The sequence below is a fragment of the Scardinius erythrophthalmus genome (assembly GCF_964197995.2).
Source record: "Scardinius erythrophthalmus genome assembly, chromosome: 3".
NCBI classification, from domain to species: Eukaryota; Metazoa; Chordata; class Actinopteri; order Cypriniformes; family Leuciscidae; genus Scardinius; species Scardinius erythrophthalmus.
The window spans coordinates 17,562,888-17,588,801 of NC_138223.1; the positions used below are offsets into that span (position 1 = coordinate 17,562,888).

Below are 25,914 nucleotides of genomic sequence, written 5' to 3' on the forward strand. Positions count from 1 at the left end.
TTACAGATGTACCTAAGCCCTATTCGGACAGGATTAATTTTACAAGGGTAGATGGAGTAATATAATTTTACCACAGTACGTCTGTAATATTAATGGCCAATTCGCACGGGATAAGATATCTCAGTAAAACTAACAGAAGTGGGAGGGGTAACTCGATTCCTTCCAGTCGTCATGTGCGTATTACGTTGCTTACTGATATCATGTGCGCAAACACATATAACCTATATTTCTATATATAAAACAGTTAGGTCCGGTCGAACTTTGTACTGTATTAATTCAACAGATGTTGGTAAAAGGCACTTACCTAACGCTAAAAGAAGTTTCATGCCTCTAACAAGTGCTTTCGACCTTCTTTTTGATCTGAATGGTTTGTGGAAAACACTTGAGTTTTGCCAGAGACTTTTCCCACCACCTAGAACGCAACTGAATAATTTTTAAAGTGCCTCCATACAGAGGAAAACTACTTTTAAACAGTAAAAGACTGAATATTTACGTATATTTACAGCGGGTCTATTTACATGGGATTAGTATTACCTGAGGTATTTTTTCTGACCTTTTTACAGAAAGTATAAAAATCGCCGTAATCTTTTCTGACATTGTCCATAATGATTACTGAGATGGCATATTCAGATGGGACTAAAATTAAGGAGAAGCTCCGGTAATAATTACTTTACCCTAACAAATCCAATCCGAATAGGGCGCTATCAGTCCTGTAACCTGGGGTCATCAGGTGTTCCGGGTTTTTCAACATCATACACCCTCGCCCAGGCGACCCAGCGATCAGTCCTTGACTTGTGTCTAGGTAGCTTGTGGGGTCCACGGATCATCCCTTTTGATCCACAGCCATCTAGATGCCTTCTCAGCAGGATCCATGATGTTCCTGACGGCTTTCTTGTACAGTCCCTGATTCCCAGTAGCTTGAGGACTATGCAGAGTGACTGGCCAGTAAACCCTCGGCATTCAACCTTAATGGGGAGGCAGCGGGTCTTCTATCCCCTGCTACGGCATTCAACTGCCAACTCCTCTTACTTGACCCTCTTCTGTTCAAACGCTGTTCTGTTCTCTTCCATTTGGTCTTCCCAGGGCACAGTCAATTCCAGTAGGACCACCTGCCTTGATGATTCTAAAAGAAGGACCATGTCAGGCCTAAGCGTGGTCTTGGCGATGGTTTCTGAGAATTTGAGCTGCCTTCCCCAGGTCGACCTTTAGCTGCCGGTCCCAGGCTGTTGCCAGAACTCCCCCTGCTGGGTTCTTGCTCCATGGTGGTTTCTCTCCAGCCTTAACAAATGCGATTGAGCGCTGTGCTGGCTGCTGGTGCCTGCTGAGAGAGAACCCTATGCTGATGGCTTCTATGATGACCCTTAGCACCTGGTCGTGTCACCACAGATAACGTCCCTCCCCCAGGGCTTTTAGGGCAGCAGCTTAATATGTGCTCCTGGAATCCTCTTTTTAGCCATAGGGGGTATGCAGGAGTGTCTATCAGGCCCCAGGAGAAGAGGTTGGTTGGGCTGGGGAGGACATCGTAGACTGATTGGATAAGGAACTGGATCCGGTGTGGCTCCGCTTTCCACAACTCAGACCACGAGATCTTACGGTTCGTCACCTGTTCCCATCGAGTCAACAACGAGGGAGACCCAACCACCTAAGCAAAGAATGGCTGTTCTTCTTCTCAAAGCCCTTGACGGTGGTTATGGGGATGTTCCTGGCATCCCTTATTTGTCCACTGCAGCAATCCAGCAACTCTTTTCCGGTTTCATAAAGTGTCCCTATATATATATATATATAAGTACTGAGAAAAAGTAAGTACACCCCATGAAAGATTTTGTTCTTGTGATAGTGTTATTTTTTAGCAAAAGATAAATAATTAATACACATTCAATGAAATGTAGGAAATGAATAAACTAGAATGGGTGTATTGTGTATTTGGCCTAATTTAAGCTGTCACTCGGTAGGGGTTTGCTAGTTTGTGATCAAATGCTGGTTTGAAGTTAGTGATAAACTTATATTTTCCAAAAAATAAATACAATGTATAAGTTTGATGATAAAATTTGAGAAAATAGAATGAGATTATTTGCCTAATGAATGACTATGCTGTAGAAAAATTTATACACACCATGACTAAATAAAATTTATAATTATTATAATAAAAAAAAACTAGAATGGGGAACAGAGTTGTGAATTTAGTGAAATTTAAGCTGTCACTATAGGCGTTTGCTAGTTTGGGACCAAATGTTGGTTTAAAGATAGTGATTAAGTAGGCACTGGAACTTTATTTTTACATTATTGATTGGTGAAGCTTCAACAAAAATAAATGGTATTTTGTGGGATTTCCCCTTTTGGCAGAAACAAATTCTTCAAATTTCTTCAATTAATCTTAAAGTCTCTTATACTTCATTTTTTTCCATGCAGAAGTCCTTAAAGTGTTTGATATTGTTAAAGTTTCCTCCATGTTTAGGTGCCGGCATTTAGATTCGGAACTTGATTTTCAGTTTTTCAGGTCTGCGTATGGTTCAGCTTCAGCTTTTATTTAATTTTTTTACAGATGACCTTACGTTCTCCTCATGCTCTCTTTGGTATAATGTGGACTTCATAGTTGGTATTATAATGGCAAGTTTGTCTGGCCCTGAAGCAGCAAAACACCCCCAAACCATAACACTCCCATCGTGCGTCACAGTTGGCATGAGGTTCTTGTTCTCAAATGTACTGTTTGGTTTTCAAGAAACACACTGTAACATTTGAAACTGTGTCCAAACAACTCCACCTTTGACTCAATGTCCATAACACATGTAGGTGTTGGATCAAATTGGATTTTTTGATAGCAGAAGCTTCTTCTGTGCTGACCAGGCATACACAGTTTCTCTTTCTAATACTTGATGTGCATATTGATTGTTTCCAGAGTTGCCTGTAGATCCTTTGACACGCTGGAGCTTTCTGAAACTTTCTGAAGCATCTTACATTTTTTAGGGTGTTGACTGTTTCGCATTATGGATATTTTATAGTGTTTGCCACTTCATTTCTGCGTATTTGTGCTCTGTATTATGGCTGATTTATTGAATGTTTTTTCACATTCTTTTTAAAGTAGCCTATTGATTTTGTTTCCTCATTCATTTTATTTTCATTTTTGTCAGACTAACATACAACCAGAAATCATTCCAGTTTATTTTTGTTTGTTTGTAGAGCTATCAAGTGTCAACAAAGTCAAGTTTCATGCCATTTAGAGGAAGGGAACTTTTTAGACCCCAACAGTGGATTGGGGAGTGTTGTGTTGACTCAGTAAGGGTTTGCTAGTTTGAGACCAAATGTTGGTTTGTAGATGGTGATAAACACATTTTCCATAAATTAAATTAAATATTAGTTTGATAACTTGGGTAACAGGGTTGAATGTGAGTCTGATAAATGCAGTCAAAACAATTTGCATAAAATTTAAATATTTAATAAATTGTCATGCAGTAGAAAGTGTTTCTTGATTGGCATCACAATTTTAAGTAATGTTTAAAAGTAAGACATTATTGTATATTACTTGATTTAAAAAGCTGGTCAAGGCCAAAATCCTTATCTGAGGATTTGAGTGTACATGATGGATAGTGCTTGATAATTGGATAATATTACCCCTCCCCACCCACCCAATTTAACTATCAAGTTTTCATATCCATCATGTATATTTACAATATGCGTAGATTTATTTTGTGACAATTATATTTTCCCAGCACACTGTGGGTATTTTTATTTCATATTCGTGTCTAGTGCACTGTGACAGGAATGGGCTTGTGTGGTTAAAACACTTTTGATGTTAGATTGGGCAGCATGGGTAAAAATATCACAGGCATCACTAAGTGAACACAGAGCCCATGCTGTGATCCGGCCCACATCTTCTCCAGTCTCATTTAATTACCCTAAGACCAAGGCGAGAGAGAAGGAGGAGAAGAAGAAGACTGCAGTCTCTGCCATCTGTCTAGATCAGTGGCTCTCAACCGGGGGCAGGGGCCCACTGGGGGGCCTCAGCAAACCATTCAAGGGGGCCACAGGATGACTACAAAATTATTCTATGTATATAAAAAAAAAATTAACATTTGAATTCAGCTATTTTTAAATAAATAAATTTTTAAATAAATAAACATTTGAAAATAAAATTGAATTATAATTAAATTCATTATATTATTTAATCTTATTTTAAAAACTAACTTAATTCAAATGATTAAAATACAAATAAACTTGAATTTTTCTTTTAATTGAAAATTATACCGAATCAGAATCTCCTAGAAGTTTGAGGAAGCATATTGAAAGGAAATCTATCGGGTGTGTGGGGGTGGTGGCCTTTGAATATGTTGGACCTATTGAAGGACCTTTAAGTTAAAAAGATTGAGAACCTCTTGTCTAGATCATTTCCCTCCTCACCCTCTTTGTAGTAACCAAACTTTGAGATTTCCTCTTCTCAATTTGGGTGGTATGTAGGCTGTAGGTGGTTAAAAGTTTAAATAATGATGTTTCTTTAGTAAAAACACAACTTTTCAATCTCATAGGCTGCCTACAGAATGAACACACACACACACACACACACACACACACACACACACACACACACACACACGTCAAAGACAAGACAGGGCTCTAGAGTATGGAGCTATAAGTATGGAGTATGGAGATGGGGCTGCATCTTTCCTTCATTTCAAAATGCTCAAGTGCCTGTCAAAAGGGCTTATAAATATTCATGAAGGTGGTAACATTTGGCAGAGCGAACTCTCACTGACACTCTCACACGCGCAGACTGTCTGACATTTGGGTGTGTTTGCAGACGGACATGTGTCTGTTTGCATGGAAAGACATGAAAATCAATAGGTCGTAATTACACTGTTTGTGCTGGCTCTCTTCTCAGATGTGCATAATTAATTGGTACCGCGTTCGTTTGATTGGTTCCGGTACCGAAACTGGGTCAGTGAAGAACGACTGACTGTTAAAGTCTTCCGGCTGGTTTCCCAGACAGAGATTAAGTCTAGTCCAAAAGGATTTTCAACAGAGAATCACAATCCACAGTACAATTTACTCCATGACAATCCTTCCCTGAAAAACTGCCCAGAGGAGTCATGACCATTCCTCGTCCTGTTTAAAGTGTCAGTCTAGAAGTGAAAAAGTGAATTAAAAAGCAAAAAAGAAGCAGAAACTCACACCTCTCCCCTGTGAAATATTGTAAATATTAATTCAGTCATTTTATTTGTTGGCAAACAACTTTCACTGTTACAACAAATATTAGTAATGAGTTCATTCAGTTTAGAATGCATATGAAAAGAATAAATAATAATTTCATTGATATTGTAATAATAATAATAATATTGATGATAATAACAATAAAAAATGTCTCAGTGCCGATCCGATTCTTTTCCAGACGCTCTCTAAGATCCTACATTTCTGATCTGTTGGAAAATCCAAAATAAAAAAACGAGACTGAATCACAGGAATAAATATGCAGTCAATTTTCTGAGGGTGGGTTAACAAGGGATAGATGTGCAAGCTACAGGGAGTCTCAGTCTGAGAACAAGTAAACAGTAGTTTCAGAAACCGACCTTTACAAGGTTGTTTCCATCTTCCAAACCACTCCACTAAAATCCTATTCCTTTACATTGTATATGCTCCACACATGATTTTTAATCATGATTTCCACACTTTCATTTGTGATTTGGCCTCGACTCTGACCTTTTCGAAATGTTCACATCCCGCAAGCCTTTCCTACGGTTCTTAATTAAACTGTTAAAAACAGACTTGATATGTAAAATCATCACAATAATAGACAATAATTAGAGATCTTTTAGCCTGAGAACAAGTTTAGCTGTGTCAACACGTACGACTGGAATATCAATAAGTTGGAATTCTTCAACCTGCTTCCAATGGGCGATTTCTGCTCTTGCGCATAAAAGATGAGGTGTTCAAGGGTAAACGCTCTAGAAGTCATGGCATGACGACATCCCAGCACCATTGGGATCCCATCTGCAGTAGCTGTCATTCACACAACAGTCAGTTCCCCAGAGTCTCTTGGATATCATCGACACAGTGAGAATTAGAATGATGAAGTGTTGCATTTGGAAAAAAGGAGGAAGCCATGGTCATGCTTCCAAACGAGAGTGTGTATGCGTGTATATGTAGGTATGTGTGCATGTGTGTGTGCTGTGCGGTACTAAGGGATAGTATTTTGGAGGACCAGCACAGCATTGTGGGATTGCTCTAGTCTACAAAAACACATACAAGGGGCAAAATATCTCAAAAAACATGAAACGCATACGATCATATGCAATATATCGGGAATCTGTACATTTTACATGGAAAACTGTTCCATTTCTTTGTAATTAGTGAAGATTACCTTTCCCATAACTGAGAAGATTACTGAAAAACAAACGTAAGAAAACAAGATGCGTCCTCAGTCTTTAAGATTAGATGCGCCTTTTGTGATTTCACGCTCAAGAAACGAGATCGGTGCTAAACGAGAAGGAATGTGTGCAGCAGAGAATCATAGAGAAGTCTAGAGACTTGTGGGTGTAATGCAGTTCAGTACGACAGAAGAGTTCAGAGTCTGGGTCGGTGGTCTCATTATCATACACGGTCATCTAAAATGGCAGCTAGTTTTCCACAGTCAGTTTACACGCCCTCCACAATCCGTGGTGAGTTTCCAGGAGAATCAGACAGCCATTGGATGAAGGTTTTCGTCAAGGAGAGCTATGCAAATGATCAAGGGAGCAAAAGTTTGTCCACGTCTCCAAACTGAGTTTTTACTCAGCAGATTGGAAAGAGAAAAGTCCACGAGACCTACCTACACGCGGTAGTCCTTGTTCTAGCATAGGAATGGATTACTAGTTCTGGTTACTGGTTCTAACTGGAGCAGGATTTTGGTGACGGGATACTTGTATGTACGGAAATCGGGGGGCTATCTGGGATCAGTCTCTCTAGGGGCTTCCTATCAGTGCAGTAGGTAGTGTATCCCATGCCTTGTGCATTGTGTCACACACACAAACACGCTAACTGAGATTGTGTGTGTGCGTCGGTGTCTATAGGCTGGTGACCAGCTGTGAGGGGTCTGGTGGCTGTTCTTCAGGTGACGAGTCTTCTTTCTCAGGTGGGCCGATGAACCCATCACTGCCACCGCGTCCCATCTGATAGTAGCTCTCCAGTTCCTGTATGTGGTTCCTGGAGCCCAGGTTCGGCATGCTTTTGTAGTACACGTCGTCCGCCTCCATGACGACCCCTTTGCCGTTGGCCAGGTGCAGCTCGCTGCCCTCTTCCTCCTCGCCGTCGTCATCCTCATCGTCTTCGTCGTCATGGAGACCGTTGATGAGGTCATCAGTGCCGTGAGGGAGGTCAGTGAGCGTGGGCATGCTGGTATAGATCGAGTCTCTGAGGGGCGAGTGCGAGTGCGTGTGTGTGCGGGGAGTGTGTGTGTGCGAAGAGTGCGTGTCGTTGGGGAGCAGCGGGAAGAAGCTCTCGCTGTTCTCCTGCGGCAGGCGCCGATGGGCTGAGAACGTGTGCATGGGGGCGTGGTTTTCCGGAGGGGGCGGTCTCGGTGGGAGGAGCGGCGCTTGTGACTCCTCCCTAATGAGCTCTAGGCTTAACCCGCCCCCGTCGTCATGCCGATGAAACGCTCCGGGGTTGTCGAGCACCATGACGTCATCCTTGGCGATGGATGAGGACCCCGCGACCCCTCCGTTGGCCAGGTGGTTGTTGAGTTTATTGGTCAATGTCCCCTGGTGGGATTTCCCTTGTCGCTCCTGGGTGTTCAGGTACGATGGGGCGTAGTTTGCAGTCAGCTCTTTCAAGATCTTTTTCTCAAGCGTGGTCGGCGGCTCACTGCCACGAGAACTGTAGGTAAGGTAATCGCCTGCTGCCACACCGTAGCTGTTGCCGTGGTTACCGTTAAGCGGCAGCGTATCCATGACACTGGAGTCTCGTGCGTTGTTTAGAATGCCCTCTGAAATGCAAGAAATAGTACAAAATTACACAGAATCACACACATAACCTCATTTACAATTTACATTTTGGTACCTAGGCACTAATATTCTTTTATATATAGTGTTTATGATTGTTGGTAATATGAATTAAGTTTGCTTTATGAAAGATGATATCAAATAGGATATTATATTTTATTAAAAAGAACAAAACATGAATACAGGTGGAATGTGGATTTAGTGGGGGAAGGAGAAGAGAAAGGAATGGGAAGGATGAGGAAAGGGAGAAGATTAAAGAAGAGAGAAGCAAAGTAGAATATATTATAAACATGGAGCTGTTGTGAAAGTAAATGAATCATACTTGAATCTCTGTAGGAGGCTGCAGACCCGCGTGAAAGGAGAGACAGAGAGAGAGAGAGAGAGAATGATTACACACATAAATGCTTATGGAACATGTCCACAGAGAGCGAGAGAGAGAGAGAGAGAGATAGAGAGAGAGAGAAAGAAAGAGAAAGAGAAGTATTATATTCAGTTTAGACTGTGACAGGCATTAGTGACTGAATGCTAACCTGCTGAGTTTAGGACAGATGCTAGGCTGAAATGTTCTTATACCACCAAATTATTAAACAGAACAGATGGACATAGAAACAACATAAACAAGCTCATTAAACAGACACGATAAGTTTGTATGCAGGATATCACAGCTAACTCAGGACACAGAATAGTTTTTCAAATTTGAATTTGTTGTTCCAAACCTTTATATGTGTGTGTGTGTGTGTGTGTGTGTGTGTGTGTGTGTGTGTGTGTGTGTGTGTGTATATATATATGAAAACACATAACAGAGCAATTTGAACAGACCAACACAAGTGACATTTTTACATAATCATTCAGTTAGACTAATTAGGCCTATTTATTGCCTTGTATTGTATGTAGAATACAAAAAAAAAAAAAACAATTCATTTCAGCAGAGATTTTAATTTTCTTATACTGCACCATAAAATTATCATAACCACCACATAAATAATACATAATCAAAACGACAGGATTATAGGTAATTAAAGAGTTTTCAAAAATAAAAGTTAATTTATTAAATATAATCATATTAAATTTCAATTAAATATTGTTTTTTAATAGATGACATTTTAAATACTAATTATTATATTTTATATTTCTAGAAATACACCATATGTTTGTGTGCAAGATGTTAATCAGTAAATCACACTAAATTAAAACATTTATTAATATGAATTATTATTAAGAACATAACATAAAAAAAACTAATTCTACATAAATATACATTTATATAAAAATTATATTTGTAAAAATGTATATAAATCTAAATTATTTAATAATTATAAAAACATTATTAAAAAGGCCAATTTTAGCCGAATTTTAGCTTGACAGTGTCTGTCCCACTTCACTTTCATTGTATGGAAATGAGCAGTGTGAATATTCCGCCTAACATCTCCTTGTGTGGTAAGGGGGGGGCAATTGCAATAATGAATACAAAGAGGAGCCCTGTCAATTTTCCATTGCAGTTGTCACCCTGAGAAAACAATTAGTACCGCCCCAAAAAATGCTAAAGTTTGTAAATGTGTATGTGAGAGGCAAACCTTGCGTGTTGAACATGTTGGCAGTAGGGTTATTGTACACAGCAGACTCTCCCAGTAGTGTGTTATAAGGATTAGTGCCATGAGGACGTAACAAAGCATTGGAGATGAGATGGTTAGCCATGGTACCTACAACACCCACAAACAGAGACAGAAAGAGAGAGAGAGAGAGAGAGAGAGAGAGAGAGAGAGAGAGAGAGGAAGAGAGAGAGAGGAAGAGAGAGAGAGAGAGAGAGAGAGAGAGAGAGAGAGAGAGAGAGAGAGAGAGAGAGAGAGAGAGAGAGAGACATATATGGAGTTGAGAGAAGACAGAAGGAAGGAGCAACAAAGAGACAGAAAAAAGATGTACAATAAACAGTTAGAATGATGCAGACAAGAAGTCAGTAAACTTGTGTTTAAACAGCTTTAAACATCAGCAGTCGCAGCATGTTAGTTCGAGTGGACAGGAATGTAAAACCTCCCATGTGATATCAGTACAGAGCTCCGCATAGATGATGTTTATGTTGGACAGCTGTTGATGTTTGACATTTTCTCTTGCCAGTGTGACTTGATTGGGAGCGTTTTTCCATGGCTTCAGCTCTGATGTCGCTGGAAGACTTTTAAAAGCTCACATTCTTGTTTACACGGGAAAGAGAAGACAAAGGAGCTCAGAGGAGCAAATCATATTAACGTTTGGACATAACAGAGGCAGGCAGGGTTTGAGAATGAGCAGAACATGAGCACACACACAGATGTCTGATCCATTTGGACTCCAGGGTCAGAAAGTTGGAGGACTTTTCTGTTTCGTTCCAGATTCTTCTGCAGTTTCTCTTTTTTTTTCTCTCTCTCTCTCTCATGAAACAAACATACGCTCAGACAATTTATTATCTTTTGGCACTTTTGTCTTTGTGAACTCTTTTAAAGTATTTTTCACACTCTCATTAGTTTATTTTATTTGTCTACTAACAAAGTCCAACAGTGGACACACCCGCATCACAGGAAAATTCAGTAATTTTTCTGAACGTCATGAACATTTCCACCAGAGTGTCATTTCCAATTGTGTTTTGTGTTTAATTGGATTCTGTGGTGTAAATAACAGTGATGGAAATTACATTTGCAACATTTTTGTATATACCCACACACACACGCACCATTGGACATTTTGTCCACATAACCTACGGTTTACCAGGACCCCACATATACGGTACACACACACCAACACACAAAAACTATCATCAGTTTTTGCAAAGCTTGATTGGAAATGAGGCACATTAAAAAGTTGTGTTTATATTCACCATAATTGTTTCACATCACATGTCAAGCATACTCTTCACTGACAATTTTGCTTCTTTGGTAAACAAGCACTCTATCAAATTTATTAGTGGCAAAAATATTAGTTGTGATAGAAATGACAACAACTGAGGGACAATTGTTGCGTAAAAAATGTATATAAATCCTTTCCACACAATGAATATTGAAATGGTTTATCTTTTTATCATTCTTTGCTTAGATTTTCTTAGTTTTTAAAATGTAAGAATTCATATTTTTATGATGAATTTTCATAAAAATCTAGCTCAATGACAAAGGTAAAGCAATAAAACCTATACATTAAAGGCACTCAAGTACAGCAGAAAATAAATGATTAAGGCCTGGTAAAAAAATAAAATATTTAATGCAACTTTCATATAATAAAAAGAAAAAATGTTGAAATTTGTTTTTGAAATGTTGAAAGGCTAAAATAATGTCCACAGAACAAAAAAGGGCACATAGTCGGAAGAAAAAAAACAATCTCTATTTTCAGGGTATATTATTGTTTTTTTTTTTGCCATGGCAAAGTTCATTGGTCAGAATTAATCTCTAGGTGTCAAATGATGATTAAACTGGTTTCTGTTCCACTTTTCTCATATCAGATCCAAACAATTACAATGTTTGTATATATGAAACAGTTTCTGTCAATATGTGAATGAATACGGTGTACATGTGTACACATGGGTGCATGTATGTGTGTGTGTGTGTGTGTGTGTGTTGGCTTTACCTCTATTGAGAGTCGCTGAGCTGTTCATGTCAGCGGTGATGAAAGATGACTCCGACTGCTTCCTGACAGTGTCATTCCACATCCTACGAATACGACTCTGACAACAGAGGAAGAGAGGGGGTCGATTTTTAGATTCTGAATAAAGAAATTGTGCAATGTATCAGTAATAGTGTAATGCAGCTCACTTATTTTATACCTTTTATACCTTTATATCTTATATCATACATATCATAGACATCCCATTACTGAGGTTGGTTTTGTTTAATTTTTTGTCTACAGTTATCGACACTGAACTATTGACTGTAATATGGTACTGAAAACCTTTCTGATTATATTCACAAATAGTAAGGTGAGCAGAATGCTGAGTGCACCGTTTAAAATAAGGCTGAATGTGAAATTGGGTCATGTGGGACTGTATTTACCCATGAATGAGAAAACGCCAGCGCTAAAGTGCTTTCTGTGCAAAGAAATAACAAGCCGATGACTGCATCGACCACTGACAGCTTCAACATTCACTGGCCTAGAAAAATCACTTGAGATGGGGTTGGAGGATCCCCTCCAGGTGTGTGTACGGTGTTTGCATGATACCTGTGAGTTGGTGGAATAGCGTCCAGGTGTGCGGGCCGTACTGGTCTTTGTTGAAGTGGAGATGGTTGACTCCACACTCTTCCCACTGCAGCAGTGTGTGCGGAGACATCGGCCATACTCCTTACGCACCTGCAAAGATACATACAGTTTGGTTAACCAAGGTTGAGGGGAAGTGAGAAATGCTTCAGTTAACAATTAAATTTAATTGAATTTAATCTCAATTTAATTTGGTACAAATATATATAATATATAAAAATTTGTGCCATCAAATCTATTAATCGCGATTAACACACATCTAACACTCACACACACACACACACATATATATATACTGTATATATAAATATATACAAACTTATGTTAGCTGTGAGCAAATGTGATTAATCAATCATACATACATAGATACATAAAGAACCGATCAAAAGTTTGGAAACATTACTATTTTTTAATGTTTTTGAAAGGATCATGTGCCACTGAAGACTGGAGTATTGGTTGATGAAAATTTAGCTTTGCAACACAGAAATAAATTATATTTTAAAGTATATTGAAATAGAAAACCATTATTTTAAATAGTAATAATATTTCACAATATTACTGCCTTTTCTGTATTTTTGATCAATAAAATGCAGGCTTGATGAGCATAAGAGACTTTTTTCAAAAACATTAGAAATAGTAATGTTTCCAAACTTTTGACCGGTACTTTACACACACACAAATACAAATGCAATTGATATATACAATGGCTTGAATGAACCTCTTCTATGATAAGCATGTTTTTTTTTTATGACTGAATTTAAGTTTTTTTGGTTAGTTTAGGTTGAAAAATGTCATGTGGTACGACTCCCTAAAACCCAATGATATTTTTGGATTAATAATTTGTGATATATCTTTTTATAAAAATAATGACTAACACAAACATGTTTTAAGGAAATATGTTATTATTTTCTAATTGTTAGTAACATTAAGCCTTCATTTTCTCAGCAAATATCGATGTATGTGATTAATTGCGATTTGATTACTTAGTCAGCATTTCTTGTAATTAGATTGTATTTTTTTTCATCGATTGGCCATTCCTTGTGTCCTTGTGTTAAAGAGTTCACTCAGTTTATCTCTTTATTCCAGCATGTCAGTGCGAGCGCATTTGTGCGCTTGCGAACAGCAAAGTGAACTTTCGTGTGCATGGCAGGAACTTTCATATCATTTTCATGACCTCAATAGTTAGCATGCTGGACGACCTTCCTAACGCTGTAATCTCAATCAGGAAAAACACACATGTACATTCAACATCACGACCTTTACCTCAATTCTCAAACAACAAGGACCAAAACTTGTATTGCTCCATCCAAAAATCTAGACATAATAACAATAATGACCAATATCAGTACAAAATTCCCCATTGTATCAGCAATAATACAGCTATAATTGCTTTTTAATGTTGTTAACATGGATGCTATGTTATTGTTTGCGCAGCTGTTGAAAGAAAACTCTCTAAGATCGGCCAAATAAAATCTCTATGGATGACTGCACACCCAACTCCTCAAAGACCTCAACCAAACAGGACTTACGGCTTTAGATTTATATCACTGCTGTCTCCACAAAACCCAAATAAGCCAAGATCAGTCCCTCGTCTTGTAAAAACAGCTTTGTGTGGGTCTTTGAGAGAATATATACTACGTTACGAAGATCCATTAGGTATTAAGTCCAATTTATTAGTTAAAAATGTTATGAAATCATTCGCTTTCAGCTTAGAAGTTGCCCGCACGCACATGTATTTAATGCGAAAGAAACATGATAAATTGGCATTTCAGCTTCAAGGTTGGCCAGCCAAATACATAATCAATTTCAACAACAGTCCAATTATTCTGTCCGTCAATACATAAGAAAATTCATACATACACATGTTATTTGTCTCTGATCGATATCTGTTTCCTTCTACAGCTAAAATTCACCGGTGTAATGTGTACTTGTATATGAGCATTTTCATGCTAAATGACTCTGGAAGCTATCCATCGGTCGGCCTTCAGATAATTAAAAGGTTTAAAATCTATCATGAGCTAAATAAATCTGATGAGCTGAGGGTCTCTAATTGAGCATGCATGTGACAGAGGGGTTGATTAATGAGATCATTACTAATGAGAGGCCAGTAAACCCTCAGTAAAATGCCCAGGAAAGAGGTCAATTGAGCCTCAGTATGAGTGTGTGCACGTGATTGCAATACTGCAGATGTTTGCATAACATACAGTATTTGGGTGATTCTTCAAGTTAGGGGAACTTTTCTGCCAGCTAGGATGATTTAATGGAAAAGAAAATGCTTTTAAAAAAACCCAATCATTCTACTTTCAGAGGAGCGATTCAATTAAAATAACAATTATATTTATTCTACATTTATTAAGAAAATCAAGGGAATTCTACTTCCACATTTCCAAGAACTTCGTTCGGCGTGATATACGGTGTGATTCGGTCGGAAAGATATTTTTTATGTTTTTAAAGAATATTGAAAATCTTAAGATGCAAAGAGAAAAAGCTCTCGAGTAGTCAAAAGTGCCCCTAACTGAAGAATCACCCTTATGTGTATGTGTGTTTGTGTGTGTGTCACCTTCTTCTGCAGGATGCAGTGAAATATGAAGATGAACATTCCCTGCAGCGAGTTAAAGACGGTAAAGAGGTAGGCCATGATGACTGTACTCTCATTGATATACATCAATCCAAACGCCCAGGTCAACCCCAGCAGACACAGCAGAGCTATGGCACCTATAACCCAGGACCTAAGAGAGAGAGAGAGAAAGAGAAATTAAACAGATAAAGTGCATAACTCTCACTCAAGCACAGTTGACACACTTCCAAGTATGACCTTAGCCAGTTTATATTATCTAAGTTTATTAAAATGTTATAAGTCTGTGTATGTTTCCTCAGTTCAACAATAGTAAGATGAAAATATAAACTGTCTCAGAGAAAGGCATTATTCTACAGCAGTCAAATGTCAAGCTGGCTCCAGCCATAATGTCTGCTAGTCTGTACTTAGCACTGAGCCTCACACTCATTTAGTGATGTCATTTACTCTTTGGGGTCACACACACACACACACACACACACACACACACACACACACACACACACACACACACACACACACACACACACTTAGACTCACATAATCAGCTTGCAACCCATTTATACTGTGAACTGAGCTAATGTGACAGGCTAATGTTTGGCACCGAAACAAGATCATTAGAAAGTATGAGAGAGAGAGAGAGAGAGAGAGAGAGAGAGAGAGAGAGAGAGAGAGAGAGAGAGAGAGAGAGAGAGAGAGAGAGAGAGAGAGAGAGAGAGAGAGAGAGAGAGGGAGGGAGGGAGACATACAGACAGACAGACAGACAGACAGACAGGGAAACTTTTGAGACGATATACGAGAGACAGTCAATGTTAATTATTGTTTCCATCAGAGACAATAATAATAAAAAATAATGGCGGATCAAGGTGGCAAGACATACAGACAGACAGATGTGTTGTTAATTTTGAACCAACTCGGGACTGATGCAGCAAGAGAACATGCACTCATGAAGAATTATAATTACATTGTTCATTTCAAAGAGCCACGTTGCAGAATTGATGAATCACTTAAATCATTTTAACATTCAGAGAAGCAATCAAACAGTGGAAGAACTACACAGCTAAACACTCCAATCAGAATGCATGATTCAGAAAACTGGCACTCTGATTGGCTGGAGACCCTTACCAGTGACTATCCATAACAAGCCATGCCTCAACAGAATGCTGAAATGTAAAACAGAAAAAAAGGATGGAAAAGGAAACAAAGAAAAAAGACAGATGAAGCTGATGAATGATTCATAAACATCATAAATAAAACAAAACAAACTCAAGAGTTGGAAAACACAAACAAATAAAATGAAAACTTTTTATGATGATGATGAGGATTATGAAATATGGTTGAATTTTTGCAGTCAACACAGAGTTGTCTGCCAGTAAGTTTAGGAGTAACTTGCACCTTGTGATATTTCAAAGTGAGAACTGCGATGGTGGGTGGAGTTAAGCTCTCAGAAGCCAATCACTTCACTGGAGCCAAGATAATCTATTCTATGCACGCCAACATCCGGACTTCAGATGGAATTTGTGCTGAGGCAAAATTTTTGACTGGGCCAGACTTTCTAACTTTAAATTTAGAGAGAGATAAAATGTAATAAATCAACCATGTATCCTGTGCTTGTAGAGCCATTTGTCTCTGCTCTTTTTTCAGTTACTGATTTGGTGACAAAGAGACTAAGGCCCCGATCAGACAGAACACGTTTTTTTGCAGTGAGAGGATCCTTTTTTAAATTGTTTTCTATTGGCAGTTTTGCACTCTGTTTATGCGCCCCGGGTGCATTTTTTTTTCAAGAACTTTATTGAACAATATAAACAACCATAAGCCGCCTGCTGTGCCTCGCATTTTTGTAGGAGTGCTCTGAGCGGCTGAAGTAAAAAAAATGTTTTATCTCTGAGCAGAAAAGCGCCAGACGTCATTCACACTTTTTTTCCCATTGTCCAATCGAATGAATGGAGAAGCGGGCCTTCCGTTGTGGTGACGGAAATGTACATTTGCTCGTCTTTGGTCCAGAGACTGCAGAAACTTGTGGTGGCTGTCGCGAGTTACGCGGAGCAGTATGACTTCACGAGCCCTCTGCTTGTCCATTTTTTTGTCCAAGTTGCTGCTAATATGACAGTTTACTTAACTTGACTTGCGCTATAATCCTTGATTAGACTGACTAGGTGCTAGGTGGTTGCCGCAGCACACTGCTATTTTCGAAATTAAAAAAAGTCAACCAAAAAAAGGCAGTGCAGTGCTCCTCGCGTTTTCAAACTTGAAAAACACGTTATGTCTGATCGGGGCCTAATAGTGCAAAAGTTAGGGTTAGATAATAACTCACACTAGGACTTAGTAACAATGTTGTAAATAAAGATTATATGATGCATGTAGTATAGTATGTATGCTGAGTACACGGTTGCCATAGATAAATACCTAAATGCCTAAATACTTAAATTATATATATATATATATATATATATATATATATATATATATATATATATATTCACTATTTGAAATAAATTTTTACTTTTATTCAGTAAGTATGAATTAAATTTATCAACAGCACTTACAATGTTTCAAAATATTTCTTTTGAATATTCATCAAAGAATCCTGAAAAAAGTATCACAATATTGATAATAAGAAATGTTTCTTGAGTACCAAATCAACATATTAGTGATTTCTGCAGGATGAAACTGCTGAAAATTTCAGATTTGCCATCACAAGAATAAATTTAAAATTTTCTTTAATTTTTAAACATATTAAAATAAAAAGCATTTTTTTAATTGTAATATTTCACAATGTTACTGTTTTTACAGCTTACAAACCTATAGTTTTGTTTATTGTTTCCTATATGTTTGTTATTATGGTGTTGGCAAACATTGTTAAATCAAAGACACATTAACACATATTTGTCCATCAATATCTGACCGTTAATTAGAGGTGTTTAAATGACAACTGGTTTTTATTATCTAATGTACTGACATACATTTTTAAGTGTGGTTTAAAAAATTCTGGTTCTGCTGTTAAAATAAAGTTTTGTAAACTTATAAATATGGCAAACAGTTATGTTAACTGTTAACTTTATAATTAGTAACGATTTCAGACACAATACTGGAAGTTACATTGTCTATTTTTGATCCTCCAACGAAAATAGTTTCAAGTAGAAATAATGAAAAACAAACTAATAAAAATGATGAAAACACATAAAATGACTAAAAGATCAAATAAAATTAAAAAGAAAACTGAAAATATGAACATAAAAGATAATTCAAAATAAAATAGCTAAATAATACTAAAAGAACAAAGGTTTGTTCATGGATAAATCTGTTTTTTAACAATTGGGTTAAGTAAATGATTCAATGACTCACTTAAAAAGACTGTAGGTGTGTTCGACTTGAAGGGGTGCTGCGCATTATTAGTCGGTCTGACTGGTGCATGACATTAGAGTACAGCAAGAGCGATTCGAAAGCATACGGAGCCATCTGCTCTCTAAGCGCTCTTGCGGTACTGTGATGTCATACATCGATCGGTGCCGTTTCAAGTCGAACACACCTAGGCTGCATGCGAAATTGCATACTTCCCATTATACTGTATTCCCTACTATATAGACCTTATGTAGCCCCGCCCCTTTTCAGCGCTGCGCTCGTTGTCTTTTGACTTCCGGTCTGTATTTTCACAGCGATTTTCCGTGTTTATTAATGAACGGCTCGTTTTAAAATCTTCCCGGTCTACTGACATTTTTTAAGTCATCTGCTTTAAACATTACAGTCCTCATGATAACTTTCGTTAACTTTACATTAAGTAAATCCACTTCAAAAGCGAATTACTCCTGGACAGCAGCGCCATAGAAATATACAGAGCGACCACTAAAATGGAAGTTCAAAGACAATATTCTAAAGATGGCGGCGCCCTCGTTTCTCTGGCGCATAAGGTCTATAGTAGGCGGAAAACAGAATGTGACAAAAGTAGTATGTCCGAATCCACAGTATTCATAAACGAGAACGCAAAAAGTCCCCAGATGATCTACTACTTCCAGCGAGATTCTGAAGTGTGCATTCTATGGTCACTTTACTATCTCATGAGGCCACCACGGGAGGGTATTTATTGAATTGAATTTGAATTTCTTATTCAAAATAAATACCTACTCAAGAGTGTATACGGTTTTGGACAGCAGCCCTAATCTCGTTTCGTTCCTGAATGAATCAATGTTTTGAACCATTCCTTTGTGTGAATGAGTCACTTGCTGCCACCTACTGGCATATCGATGTAACCTACAGAAACCCCCACCACTAATGCACAAACCGACATTTCAGAACGTCACAGTGCTGTTGTATGTATCAGCAGTTTTAGAACAGCGCTTGTCCAATCATATAAGAGTACTGTAACTGTTGTATAACATGAACATCTGTTCAGAACACTAGAACTACAGCAGAAAATCTGCATTTGGGTCACAGATTTGAACAGTGACTCCTCTGCCTGTGTTCTGAACATCAAAAAGAATAATCAATTACTGGAATATGCTAACTAACCTAGATTCAGCATGCACTGTCTGCCAATGGGCTGCTGTGTATAGATGAGCCATACTACACGCTGTGCACTGCACAGTTTCTGATCCCCCACATTACTGGCTGTGTTTTAATACACCCTTATATGCCAGCCCCTTGTGTCCTAGCACTCTTAAAGATGATGCTGGCTTAATTTGAATAAATAGCACAGGGAATGTGATTTATGTCAAGTTTTTTTAATTTAATCATTACAGATTCTGTCCCATGAGAACTCAAACATCAAGGAGAAAGTGGCAGATGAAGACACTTTAAACTGCGTCTAACTTTAGATATGCAGTAGAACATTCTTCTCATTTAAACACCTCTAAGGAGTGGTTTGAAATTAAAGGACAATTGTGTGTTTAGTGAAAATGAAGACAGTTGCAGTGCAATCAAGAAAAGCAATAAAGTACACACACACACACACACACACACACACATTGAAACACAGAATAAATGCCTTACTTGATGTTGTCCAGGCAACCAGAGTCAGGTTTGAGAATCGCAGTATGGTGAAACATCTTATATAGCGCAATGCCCAGGAAAATAACATTTAGCTGCAACACAAAATCATAAAATGCATGAAATTATAAAAGAAGACTCTAACATCATTAATTAACCAATGCATTTCCAAGACTTTGCTATTCATTTGTAATCGGTGGATACGGATATTTGAATTCCTTACTGGGCATATTTTCATTTGTCAGGAATGAATAAACAGATTTAAATGAATAAAATAAAGCAGAATCGCTCAATGGAGGATTCATCTTTCTTGCACGCTCATTTGCATGCCTTTACGAACCCTGGAAATCACAGTTTTATAATGGGAAATACTAATGCACCAAAATGAACTTTCTTGGCAAAAACTGAAGCTACTGGAACTGAAAACCCTAATTTTAAAGACTTTGTTAGAAATAATAATGTTTAAACAATCTGATAACTGTTTAAAACAGCATTTATGCATGTGTCAGTGTTGATGAATGTGATGTTGCCTATACCAAACAGAGATCTTGCTTTTTTGACACATTGTTATGACGTGCAGATAACAATAACTCCAAAACTGATGTTTTTTTATCAATACAAGCACATCCTTACTCTACAGTATAATAATATAACAGCATAAGATTTGTCTAACGCTTGTACAAGACAAGTGCATGTGTGCAACCTGTTAAACCTCTGGATTAAACATCTAATATCCAAGGGGAACATCTTGGAAAACGCAAGCACATATATACGTTTTTTTGTTTTAATATTTTATCATTACAATGGTGTTTGAATTGTCTCACACATTGTGTGTACACAGTTAGAAAAAAGCAAACAAATGTAAACTGCATTCATGTTTGAAATTTTGTCTGCGTACATTTCATCATGCATCAAACCAGCTACTCATCTCGTCAACTTTAAATGTGAGAGTTTTATGGTAAAATATCAGTAGCTGATGTTTATATGACAGGTATGATTCTTCTCCATGTCAAACATTTGGTTATCTGATTTTTGTAGTAGTGTTTCAGCCAAAATTTCAAAATTTTCTCATAAAATTTCAGTACATGCCTAATAGGAACCCTTTTGGGAATGTTAGGTTTTCATGTTTTATGGGGACTTTCCACAGACATGATGATGAACATTTCACAACACATTTCACAACACAGAAACATTTCCCCAGAAGGACAAGGATTTCATATATTGCCATTTTGGGTGGGACATTTTGCCCACATAATTGTGTAGGGTTTACCTGAATGAACGCACACACAAACACACACACACACACACACACACACACACACACACACATCCCTCTTTCTCTATATATAGCAGTTGGGCAGTTGGGTTGCTCAGCTTGTTTTGTAGGGTGACTGTGACTTTCCCGTAATTGGGAAAATGCCCTCGACACACTATTATCTGAACCCCCCCATGTGGTTGTGTGTGTGCGCGCGCCAATGTGGAATTGGCTTTGCTCTATCATTCTCCAAACCCCCAGCGTGTGTGTTTCTGTGTGTTAAACTCACCATGATGATGAGAGTAGCAGGCCCAATGAAACTCCAGATAAAGTAAGTATCTAACCTGAGCCAACACCTACACAGAAAAAGAGAGCAAGAGAGAGATTTCCAAATGAAACTGGTCTCCAACCCCTTCCAATTGAGAACAAAGCAGGTTTAAGTTTCAGGAAGGAATGTTAATATGTAATGTTCTGATGTTTGGTTGATCATCGCATTCAGAAAGGGCTCATCGCCCACATAACATTCGGAACCTCAAGGGGTGATTGACAACCCAGAGCTGAATTATTAAACTCTTCATCTCTGCTATACTGAAATCACATCTAAAGCCCAGCAGGAGTGGAACATATACACACACTGTTTGAGTGTGTGTATGTATGTGTGTGTGTGTCTGTTCCAGGCCACCAAGTCAGACATGCTCCCTCTTTAAAGAACAGATACCATATGCTAGAGAATGCAGAAACCAAATAGGATTATAAATATTTTAGGAACTTCAATTCATGTACGCTGGGATTAGGCCAAGCATACATGCTCTTTGTGCTGTATTTTAGCTCTTACCAGCCTGGCACTGATTTCACCAACCATCTGCCATGACAACACCTTAATTTATGCTCCTCTCCACCATGGGGACATGGTGTTTATGGTTTGTGTGGAGTTTAGGAATAATATGAAAGTGTGGGAGACACATTAAGGTTTGAAAAGCACTGATTATCTGCCAAAAACTGGGGGGACGAATGCTCTAAAAGTGGCGTGGCCACGTTTCCCCTGCATAAGGATCCCTACTCCCCTGTTTAGATCTCCACTGTTGGCTTAGGTTAACAGGATCTGCAGTAAAATAATGTTCTTCTCCTTCCCTCCCTCCCTTGCATTCAGTTCTTGTTTTTAAATGAGTGTGACCTAATTCTGCGGTCTGGTGAGACTGTGTGCTTGAGTGACCACCACTTATTCATATGCCACATTCAGCATCTCATCTTTAAATGATGATTTTTGCTGAAATATTTATCTGAGTGAACATCCCTCATGGCTGTGTCTGGCCACTAACTGCAGTAATGCCAGCTGAACAGTTTTCTTTATGAATATGAATTAGGGCAATTTCACCAGTTTGCCCATTTCAGAACTCGTGAACACACAAGCGACTTTAAGCACAACCTAATCTGATGTGCTTGGCACTTGCAGAACATTTAGCTGGAGTAGACAGCATTAGAGGGATTTCTGATCTCCTACACTCACTGATCAGAAGTCATTTTGTGGCTTATTGCTTTCAAAGAGAGGAGCATGTTTTGACTGTGTATTTGTAAACTTTATTTATATTTGGTGTACTTGCATTAATGTTCAAAAGTTTGGGGTAGGTAAGATTTTTTTTTAAAGTCTTACTGTATGTATTTGATCAAAAATACAGTAAAAACAACAAAATATTGTGAAAGATTTTTACAATTTGAAATAACTGTTTCCTATTTTAATATATTTTAAAATATAATGTATTCCTGTCTTGGCAAAGCTGAATTTTCAGGAGCTATGACTCCAGTTTTCAGTGTCCTTCAGAAATTTTTTTTTTTTTCAGAATTCTTTGATGAATAGAAAGTTTATTTGAAACTAAAAACCTTTTGTAACAAGTCTTTACTGTCACTTTCTTGCTGAGTAAAACTATTTACATTTTTTTTTTTTTACTCCTTGGAGTTTAAAACTTTTGGACCCCATTGACTTTCACTGTTTGTACGAAAACAGCCGAACATCCTTTGGTTTAGAATGGCATGAGGGTAAGCATATGATAAAGGAATTTTACATTTTTCAGTGAACTACAATATCTCTTTAATGAAATAATTATATATGATTTGAGTCAGGTTATTCGTGCTCATGAAGTCATTTGCCACAAAGCAGCCGTGTTTTTATCCAAAGTGACTTTCAGGGCACTAATTGCAAAGCCATTCCCTCTTGAGCAGTCTGGTGTGATGTGTCTCGCTCAAGGGCACAGTGCTAATAGAGCAGGTCTGTGATCTCAGTAACTCTTTTCCTGTGTCACTAATTCCTGAGATTGGACCTGAAATCCTCCTTAACCATTAGGGAACACTGCTAGTAAGAAAGCAACTGGGTCTTTGCAAGCAAAACTGGAATGGAAGCCGACAGACGCCTTTTGGACATCACACTAGTGATAGACCAATACATTGGCCAGACAGATTCATTGGCTGATAGTTGTGTCCGCTTGGCCAAATCAAGTGTTACCTCCCCCTTATGTTAGTTCCAAAATCTTCAGAGAGCTGTCAATGAATAATAAGTGATATGTTTTTTTTGTTTTTGTTTTTCTAGTGGATTTTGAGTAAATATTGTGTGGAATAATTGTGTAAGATTTTATTTGAATTATGTAGGGGAGACTCTGTAACTAAAAGGTTTTGAATCAAAAATTGTCTTTTGCATCTCTCTATAATTAAAATATTCGTATGAATTTTGTTCTTAAAACTAAAATTTCAATATCGTATTTTTGTAAGAGAAAACAAGACAACAAAACCACCCTGGCATACATTTAGGCAACTATAGGGGCAAGTTGTCACATTTTATACTGAAAGTAAAAATTGAGTTGTAACTTTCATTTTATATTTATTTATATATATATATATATATATATATATATATATATATATTTATATATTGCTGACATTTGTTCAATTTAACTGAAAAGGTTGTTTAATGGCACACACTTACACACATGCTGCATGTTGAAAAAAAAATTCATGTGCGTGTCTTTTTTCCTGGGCAACAATGGTGCGAATGTTTAAAAAGAGTAACAACTAACCCCTTTATGCGCATTTTATATTGGCAAATGTCCACCATGCACCCTCTATGTGCCATATACATACACTCTTTCAGTTCCATAGCTGCGATAATCCACGGCGGCAGAAACAGCCACTATAACAGCAGGCACTCCGTATCCAGTGAGATAGAAGTACTTGGTGCGCGAATACTCGCTTTCGAACACTTCCACCAGCATGATGTACAGCTGTACGCCTTCCAGAAACATCCATGTAAACGCAGCCAAGAAGAAGAAATGCAGCAGGGCCGCAAACACCGCACAGACGATCTGTAACAAAGACACACACTGAGCACAAACGGTGTTGAAATTATCTACCCAGTATCTGTGTGATCTGAGCTGCTTTGAGTATTAACCGTCTGTTCTGTTATCACTTCAGAAATTTCCCGACGGATTTTCAGTACTTTATCTTTGTCATTTTCCATTTGTCTTTGCTTATATTCTCCTCTCTCTCTCTCTCTCTCTCTAAGGACACAATGAGATTTTTTTTTCATTAACGAGAGGTCAAAGACCCACTCTATTTCTGTAATTAACAAGAGTCAGGTGCCCAACTTGGCGACTTAAGGAATTGTGTGTGTGTTCTGCAATAAATCTAAGTCCATCAAGTGTGTATATGTGGGCCTTTTCAGTGTGTATCGTACGGGCTGGTCTGCACGGTTGATCCCGGTGAGGAAGAGCGTTTCAGCGATAAAGAGGGAGATGCAGAGGTTCTTATGGATGGTGTTCCTGTCGCTTTGGAGACCACGGAAGAAACAGAAGGTGAAGATGCAGATGAGCAGACAGACCAGTGACAGCAGGATCCCCACCCACGTTATGACGTCCAGCAGCAGCTCATGCACCTGGCCTGCCTTCTGAGAAGTAGAGAGAGTGGGAAGAGGGAATGATGTTAGTCAAGGTTCATATAAGCATCTACTACCGTCAGTAAATGTTACCCGTGCTGGCAAAATCAGTCACAATGAGCAAATTTTCAAAAATGAGTTATTGTTATTTTCACATTCTATTAAAAACCTTCAAAATGATATATAATTGGTTGGAATCAGACAAAAAATTACTGAGCCACATCTGTTTAAAGTCGATAGAGTCAGCAAAGTCAATTTTGAGAAAATCTAGTTTTCTGAAGGCTCCAAAACAAAATCACCTAGCAACCATACCTTAAAATAATATCTACAGGAAAAATATATGTTCAACTTTTTTTTCCCATGATACCACAATTGTTTGATTTACATTAATGAAACAGACAGCCTTTATATAAAAACCTACTGTACCGCACAATCTAATATAATATTACACATCAATGTTTCCCCAACAGTTAACCCAACGTTCACTTAAGACATATTAGATAATGTTTGCGTGATTACTCTGCCAGACAGATGTGTATATTGGGTCTGTCTTTGTGCACACGCTTTGGATCTGTCAGTGCGCGTAAGATCATGTTGTTTACGTCAGCATAAGTTTGAAAATCACATTTAATTGGTTCAGACTCATGCCATCGAAAATTCACTATAAGAGAATATTCACAAAGTTGGAATGCTGCGTTTTAAAACGGTACGAAACTTGTGCTGAGGGGAAGCGCCGGTCGTCGAGAAGCGAGCAGAGAAACAGCCATTTTCATGGACAAGGGAGAGGTACCCCTCTCAGAATACGCACAAATAAAGATACTTTTAGAAATATTATGAAATAATATTACAATTTAAAATACATGTCATCTATGATATATTTTAAAATGTAATTTATTCATGTGATGAAAAAACAGCATTTATTTGAAGTAGATTTTTTGCAATAATATAAAACGCTTGACTATCACTTTTGACCAATTTAATGTGTCCATTTTGAAAAAAATAAATAAAA

General features: G+C 37.9%; 1 protein-coding gene across 1 annotated transcript in view; it reads right to left on the reverse strand.

Moving 5' to 3' along the window:
- Positions 1 to 5,190: 5,190 nt before the first annotated feature.
- adgrl3.1 (adhesion G protein-coupled receptor L3.1) overlaps positions 5,191 to 25,914 on the reverse strand; it is a 121,538-nt gene continuing 100,814 nt past the window's right edge. Inside the window, exons 15-24 of the mRNA XM_081361732.1 lie at positions 24,708 to 24,917; positions 24,116 to 24,336; positions 21,276 to 21,342; positions 19,735 to 19,826; positions 14,734 to 14,902; positions 12,138 to 12,266; positions 11,550 to 11,646; positions 9,539 to 9,664; positions 8,287 to 8,304; positions 5,191 to 7,948 (exon numbers count right to left, since the gene is read on the reverse strand). Coding sequence (XP_081217858.1) covers positions 7,032 to 7,948; positions 8,287 to 8,304; positions 9,539 to 9,664; positions 11,550 to 11,646; positions 12,138 to 12,266; positions 14,734 to 14,902; positions 19,735 to 19,826; positions 21,276 to 21,342; positions 24,116 to 24,336; positions 24,708 to 24,917 — 2,046 coding nt within the window. The 3' untranslated portion in view covers positions 5,191 to 7,031. The remainder of the gene's footprint in view (positions 7,949 to 8,286; positions 8,305 to 9,538; positions 9,665 to 11,549; positions 11,647 to 12,137; positions 12,267 to 14,733; positions 14,903 to 19,734; positions 19,827 to 21,275; positions 21,343 to 24,115; positions 24,337 to 24,707; positions 24,918 to 25,914) is intronic.